At 54.4% G+C, this 7723-nt stretch overlaps 1 protein-coding gene across 1 annotated transcript in view; it reads left to right on the top strand.

Moving 5' to 3' along the window:
* The window catches only part of CUNH19orf24 (chromosome unknown C19orf24 homolog), a 3873-nt gene extending 1922 nt beyond the window's left edge, over nucleotides 1–1951 (top strand). Inside the window, exons 2-3 of the mRNA XM_003788840.3 lie at nucleotides 577–693; nucleotides 1811–1951. Coding sequence (XP_003788888.2) covers nucleotides 577–693; nucleotide 1811 — 118 coding nt within the window. The 3' untranslated portion in view covers nucleotides 1812–1951. The remainder of the gene's footprint in view (nucleotides 1–576; nucleotides 694–1810) is intronic.
* The last annotated feature ends 5772 nt before the right edge of the window (nucleotides 1952–7723 follow it).

Consider the following 7723-nt stretch of genomic DNA (forward strand, 5'->3'; position numbering starts at 1 on the left):
GCCACCTTAGGTGTACGTGGCTGGCGCCTTAGCCGGTTGAGCTATAGGCGCCGAGCCGAGACACTGTTTTCATCAGTACTATGGGCCAGGCGCGGTGGCTCACGCCTGTAGTCATAGAATTCTGGGAGGCCGAGGCAGGTGGATTGCCTTGAGCTCACAGGTTCCAGACCATCCTGGGCAATAGCGAGACCTCATCTCTAAAAATAGCCAGGCGTTGTGGCGGTCCCTGTAGTTCCTACTACTTGGGAGGCTGAGGCAAGAGAGCCCACTTGAGCCCAAAAGTTTGAGGTTGCTGTGAGCTGTGATGCCATGGCACTTTACCACTCTACCGAGGGCAACAAAATGAGACTCTGTCTCAAAAAAAAAAAAAAAATCAATATTCCCTCCTGGCATGGGGGAGGTGGAAGGACCTGCAGGGCAGGTGTCCATAGGAGAAATTAGTAATAGTAGTCGCTAGATAGGTTTGCAGCAGGGTCCTGGGATCAAGGTTTGGACCACAAAGAGGGCCTTGCGGGAAGGAGAGTGGGGCAGGGTGGGCAGAGAAGGGCTGCTGAGCGTGTTCAGATCCACTTTCAGGTTGAAGAAGCCCCAGAGGAGGAGGTATGGCCTCTTGGCCAACACTGAGGACCCTGCTGAGATGGCTTCAATGGACAGTGAGGAGGAGACACTCTTTGAGGCCAGGAATCTAAGATGGTGAGCAGCCCGTCCCCAACCCCCAAGGGCCTCTTGGTGGGCAGGCCTGTGCTGGGGGACTGGGCTGGAGATACAACAGAGTTAGGGAAGGGGAGGGTCATCCCTGTAATATCAGCAAACTGCCTTGGGCAAGGCTCAGCTCTTCTCCCTCCATTTACAGCTTCTTTGAAATGGGGAAGGGGGTTGGCACAGTAGCTCAAGCCTCTAATTCTAGCACTATGGGAGGCCAGGCAGGTGGATTGCCTGATCAAGTCCCTACTAAAAATAGGAAAGCTAGCCCAGTGTGGTGGTGGGCACCGGTAGCTTCACCTGTTCGGAAGGCTGAGGCAAGAGGATCACTTAAGCACAAGAGTTTAAAGTTGCTGTGAGCTATGATGCCAAAGTGTCAACCCCAGGGTGACTAAGTGAAAATAAATAAAAAAGGGGGAAGGGGGCTGGGTGAGGTGGCTCTCATCTGTAATCCTAGTGCTGAGAGGCAGAGGCAGGAGGATTGTTTGAGGTTAGGAGTTCAAGACCAGCCTGAGCAGGGGTGGGACCCCATTTCTACTAAAAATATAGAAAAATTAGCTGGGTATTGTGGCAGGCACTTGTAGTCCACTGAAGCTATTCAGGAGGCTGAGGTGGGAGGATTGCTTGAACCCAAGAGTTGGAGGTTGACTGTGAGCTAGGCTAATGCCATGGCACCCTGGCCTGGGCAGCACTGTGAGACACTGTCTAAATAAATAAATAGAATGGGGAAGGGTCTGTAGCACTTTGGGTAGCAGGCACGTGTTCTGGGCCTCACCCTGCTGTTCCACCATGGCTGCTATGGAGGACCTTGACCTGCTGGGGGTGGCAGGAACAAGGGATAGGTGGGCTACCCAAGGTGAGACCTCTCCATGGTCTCTTCCACCTAATGGTTGGTGGAGGGGAGGCCTTCCTGGAGCCGGGAAGGGTGGGTCAGGCTGTGGGAAGCAGACCCTGGTGGATTGCAGGGGTCTGGACAGGCTGTATCCCCTTCTGTGGGTCAAGCACTCCCACCAGACCCATTTGAGGTGGGTCACGCTGGCCACATTTGCCCAGCAGGGTGGACTAACTCCAACACTTCATCTCTCATGTCTTACCTCCTGCCTTGTAGATGCTGAGGTGGGGGAGGCGATGTTTCCAGAGGCAATGGCAGAAGGACAGAGTTGGGACCCACTGCAGGGGCCAGCACACCTGACCTGTTTTGTTGGAACCTGTGCTGCTACCTGCCTGCTTGCCTTTTTTGACTCTCTGCCTGGACAGTGTGGCCTCCCTAACATTCCAGTGGAAGCTGGAGGGGCCTTGACAGCCACTGCCCAGGGCTCTGAGGCCCCTTTGATGGACTATGACTTGTATCACACCCTGTCCCCTGTGGGCAGGAGACCCAAGGGGCCTATCTAGCAGCACCTTCCCCTGGGCTGGGAGCAATAAACAGTGTTTCTGTAGTTGGTTTTCGCCACATGCTACTTCTAGACCCAGTCATCTTGGCTCAGCTGGAGGAGAGTACACAATGGAGCAGGACTGAATCTGTCATGGGTTTCTCTATGTATTACCAACCTAGGCTTTGACTGTCTAGAGAGCCAGATGAGGAATCTCACATGGTAGAGAAGAGGGAAAGACCTGTCTCTAGCTACCTGGGACTCTGCCACTCTGCCTCTGGGCCCAGAAAGAACTATTAATCTATCAAAGCCCTTGCTTTGGGGCTCCTCTATGCCACCTTCAGCCTTGGGTGCAAGGGCCATGCCCTTGGGAATCCCCAATCACTCCACCAGCACCTTTGGGGGGAGGTTCCAAAAGAGCTCCAGAACTGTGATGTAGGGGGGCTGGAGTTCCCTAGAGCCTGAGGCCCCTGCCCCCCAGTTGATCTCTTGTGGGATCAGCAAAGCCCTGGTCCTGGACAAGGTGTGGGGCTGGTTTTTCCTGCAAGCTGTTTTGTCTGGGTAGAGTCCATCTCTGACCTGTCACTCCTTCCACCTGTGAATTTGGCTTTGGCAAGACCTAAAGTAGGTGATGGTCACCCCTGGGCCCCTAACCTGAGCCATACTGCCCTGTCATAAGGAAGAGTGGCCACTAGGTGGCAACCTTACACCACCTGGCGTCTGACACCGCCACCCACTAGATCTCTCCCCAGGGGCCAAACTCTATACACCTGAGGAAAGGGGTTCATAGAGCACCATTCCTCACTGTCCCATATCTACCACAGAATGGGGAAAGCCTACTGTCAAACACGTCCTATCCCATTCCCTGCATGTCCAGGGCTTGCTCCACTACAGCCAGGATCCACCATCATCTGGCAACTCCCTCCAGGAAGTCCTTCTTGACTGCCTGCTCCCCTACCCCCCACAGCTCCCAAAGTGGAGCCAGAGTCTCCAGACCACAGAGAGAAGGTCTTATGTGCTGGAGGGTTGCACCCCTGCCCTCGGGATCTGGCTGTAGTTTTCACTGTCTGTTTGGCCCTGTGGGTGTCTCTGCCTTTGAACTTCAGCTCCATTTGAGTCTCTCCATCTGCCATGTGTCTCTCTTGGTCTGTCCCTGTGTCTGTGTCTGAGCCACAGGGAGACACTTTACACAGGCATGAAGACACCATCTCAAGCCCCTACTCTGTTATAACTCAGCCCCCTCCTACAGCTCTGAGCTTTTTCTCAAGCTTCAAAAGGCACTTTAATTACTCTAATGAGGTCAGGAGAGACTCACACTTCACTATTCCATCCCCTAGCCCCGCTGCCTCCTGCCCACTCTGGTGGGGAGAGTGGGCTCTGCCTGTTCCCATCCCTTCAGTCAGCAATACCCGCAACCCTAGTGCCAGTGGGGAGTAACTAGCAGCCCCTGCCAATGTTAATGCACCATTAGCTGGGAATTCTCTGAGGCTAAAAGCCAAGAGATGGGCCTGTCAGTGTGAGATGAAAGGCCCCAGGTCCCGGCCAACCCAAGGTTTGTGTGCACAAGTATGTATTTGTGGGCTCGGCGCCTGTGGCTCAACCGGCTAAGGCGCCAGCCACGTACACCTAAGGTGGCGGGTTCGAATCCCCAGCCCGGACCCGCCAAACAACAATGACGGCTGCAACCAAAAAATAGCCGGGCGTTGTGGCGGGCGCCTGTGGTCCCAGCTACTTGGGAGGCGGAGGCAGGAGACTCGCTTGAGCCCAGGAGTTGGAGGTTGCTATGAGCTGTAATGCCATGGCACTCTACCCAGGGGGACAGCTTGAGGCTCTGCCTCAAAAAAAAAAAAAAAAAAAGTATGTATTTGTGCATGGAAGTCTGAAAGGGCCCTTCCAGCAACTCTACCTCATGCACACTAACCCGTGTGCAAATGCACAAAACCTAACCACATAGACAGGACATGCAACATAGTCCCACATAAGGGATAGACACAGCCTCTCAGGATGCATGCATGCACACATGTACACAGTGTTCCTGCACGGATCCCAAGCTCTGGGTCAAGTGGGGGTGCAAGGCAGAAGGGTGAGATAGGGGTGTTGTTGGTTCCTTGCAGACTATTCCGCAGGGGTTGCCACAATCTTGAGATCCAAGCTGAGATTTCAAGGGCCCAGCTGCACAGGAGGATGGGAATTTTAACATACCAGCAAGAGAAAGGGACATGTTTTTATTTTCAAGGACAGCAAACTAAAGCCCAGAAGAAACTCTTCAACTCCAAGACGGTGCATGCTCCACAGAAGGGGATGGGTGGGGATGTAGGCAGTCAGTTGGGGCTTCCATCAGGAGTGGACCAACATGCCCAGAGCCCTCCATGCCCCACCACTGCAACCCCCTGGCACCTGGACCCTGCCTGTTCAAGATGGGGCTTCTGAAAGCCGTTAGAGCCAGAGCAGGCAGCAAATTTGGTCCAATTTATTCTGTAATGAGAAATTTCTCCCCGCTTATTTTTAGCTTCCTCCACAGCAATGCAGCCTTTGAAGCTGTAGGCACTGATCCTGAGCCCTGCAGCCTTGACCTGTGGGCTGGGGAGGCACATACTGGGAGGTAAGAGATGGACTCAGGTGCTAGGCATAGGCTGGGGGCCATATCTGGCCAAGGCCACATGAAAATGACCCTCTTCAAGTCTGAGGCAGGCCCCCATCAAAGACCCTGCCCCGGGTATGGGCCTTGGGCTAATGGCCAACCCTAAATAATGGCTGACCCTGAACAACCCCTGTCTCCCAAAGTGAGTCTGACTTTGGACCCTTGACTCCAAAGGAAGTTATTCCAGAGTGACCCCCTGTCAGATAAGCTTTGAGGCTGGGATGACCCCCAGCCCTGGGAGGAGACAAAGCTGCTTGGATGCCCACAGCAGCCCCCTAGTGGGGCAGGAGCTTCCTGGAGTACCCTGGCCTAGAACAGGGCCTCAGGCCACCCTGTCCTCCCCTCCCCAGCTGGGCCTCTTCCTCCAGGAGCAGCCTGTAGCACAGGGAGGTTGAATGGGGGACCAGCTGCCTTTGTTCCTGCCCCTGCTCAGGCTGACCTTGAGAGAGAGATGAGAACAGAAGGAAAATGAAGCTTCTGCTGAAATCTGCTTGTAGTGGTGGCAGCAACAGCTTTTGCCCCAGTGGCCCCTGCATGCAAATGAACTGACCTGCCTCTGTTGAGGTGGTCCCCTCAGCCTGAGGTGCCCTTCTAGCTCTGACCTGGGCTGATCCAGGTCCTGTGTGGTTTGATATAAAAGACACCTGCATGGTCAGGCGCAGTGCCTCACACCTGTAATCCTAGCACTCTGGAAGGCTGAGGCAGGTGGATAGCTTGAGCTCACAAGTTTGAGACTCTCCTAAGCAAAAGCGAGACCCTATCTGTACTAAAATAGAAAAACTGGGCAGTGCTAATATCTCAGTGGGTAGAGCGCCGGCCACATACAGGGAGGCTGGCAGGTTCGAACCCTGCCTGGACCAACTAAAACAACAATGACAGTTGCAACAACAACAACAAAAATAGCTGGGCATTGTGGCAGGCGCCTATAGTCCCAGCTATTCGGGAGGCTGAGGCAAGAGAATCGATTAAGCCCAAGAGTTTGAGGTTGCTGTGAGCTATGATGCCACAGCACTCTACCGAGGGTGATAGAGTAAGACACTATCTCAAAAAATAAATAAATAAAATAGAAAAACTGATGTAAGAGGATCACTTGATCCCAAGAGTTGGAGGTTGCTCTGAGCTATGACAGCACAGCACTCTACTGAGGGCAATAAAGTGAGACTCTTGTCTCAAAAAAAAAAAAGAAAAGAAAAGAAAAAAAAGGACACTTCTGCTAGCCCACCCCTCCCGACCTTTGAGGTCCCACAAAGTAAGAGGGGAGTTCTCCACCTCTCCACCTATGACAGGGAGTACTTCCTGAGTTTCTTGCCCAGAAACAAGGAGAGCCCAGGCTGGTGGCCCCATATCCTGCATTTGTGTCCAGCCACAGTACTGTTACTGCCCTCAGGGAGGGGCTGTCTTTCTGCAGACCCAGATGCCTGGGAAGCTTTCCCTACTTGGCTGGGTCACACTAGCTCTGTGCTGATGGAACCCCAGGCCCTCAGTTTAGAGTGTCCGGAAAGTCTGCCACTACCTACCCTTGGGTAGGACAAAGGCCCTGGCAAGTGATTCTGACTGCTGGTCCACATGGTCCAGGCCTGGGTCTTTGAACTGGGGCATTTGTATCCAGGTGAAGAGATAAGATCATAAGCCCCGAACACCCAGAGCAGGTGGGCCAAGCCCCCTGGATGACAGAGGACTGACAGCCTGTCCTGGTAGGAAGACACAAAGTGGAACGGATGTTGAAGGACAAGCAGGGTTTTAATGGGAAGAGGCAGAGGGATGACTTACAGGTAGGGTACAGCCTGAGTGAAGATTGAGTAGTATGATCCCATGGGGAGGTGGGGAGAAGGGTGCTCACAGGACATGTGACACAATCCCATATCTTATTAGAGCTGTATGGCTATGGTGGGTCCACTTCCCATTCTACCATGCTGGGGCTCTGGGCCTGCACAGTCCCTGCAAGGAATTTCAATGATCCCTCACTTGATTACCTTCCAGTTCAAGAGCACCTGGCTACAAGACTGGGGTTCCTCCTCCTGCACTGGGCCTGGGGACAAAACACATCCAGAGAGGTAGAATCTGGCGGGGCACTCCTGGCTCTTTCCAGCAGCCAGTATTTGGTGACAGCATACCTTCTACAAGCTCCACATGGTGAGGGAGGTTGTGGCATAAGTAAGGACAATTGCGGAGGACAAGTCCCCAGCTCCTTGCCTGTGGTCAGCCTCCCAGGAGGAGGGGTAGCTCTGAGTTCCCAGACATAGGGCCTCTGCTCAAGCTGTGCACTCTACCGGGACATTTCCTGACCCCTGGCCTGTTGGATTTCTGCATTTTGGCTTATTTTGTTTGCTATCTACCTGCATCTCACTTTGGGCTGCTTGGGTCTCCTCTTGAGCTGCTCAGACTCAGTATGCACTGGGCTACCTATTGTGTGCCCAGCACCCTTACACATGAGGTGGGGACTGCTATTTGGGAGAACAAAACAGGTCCAGAGAGGGGAAGTTACTCCCCAGAGGCCCTCAAAGAGGCAACAGTAACCCCAGCTTTGGACTTTGTTCAGAGACTGCAAAAGACTCCACAGGCTCATGGAAGCTCAGTCTGGGAGTTGTCTGGGCCTAAGGACATTAGTGTCTGGGTTTCTCTCCCTAGGGGTAGAACCCACTGGAATCAAGGAGATTGGATAGGGGTGAGTAGTTTGGTATCCAGGCCCGGTGGCAGGGCTTGGACAGTGCCCGAAGGCCGTGGAGACCTTGTGTCCCTCGCCACTCTGAGGATCTGGGCCAGGCTCACCCGCGCTGGTGGGGGACTCAAGGAGTTGGAGTCGCTGGGGCAAGATCCTGGGGACTCCATAACTGGAGAGGGGGACCGGTCCTCGACGGAGCGGCCAGGGCGGGCTGCGGTGCAGGCTGGAGACCCTCGCCCAGCCTCCGCGCAGCCGGGGCACGGCGGGAGGGGGCGCCCGCGGCACTCCCTATACTCCGGCGGGACAAAGGCCGGAGCCCCGGCCCCTCCCCGGCGGGCGCGGCGG

Source organism: Otolemur garnettii, unplaced genomic scaffold, assembly GCF_000181295.1.
Source record: "Otolemur garnettii isolate 467f Iridium unplaced genomic scaffold, OtoGar3 scaffold00029, whole genome shotgun sequence".
Classification (NCBI taxonomy): Eukaryota; Metazoa; Chordata; class Mammalia; order Primates; family Galagidae; genus Otolemur; species Otolemur garnettii.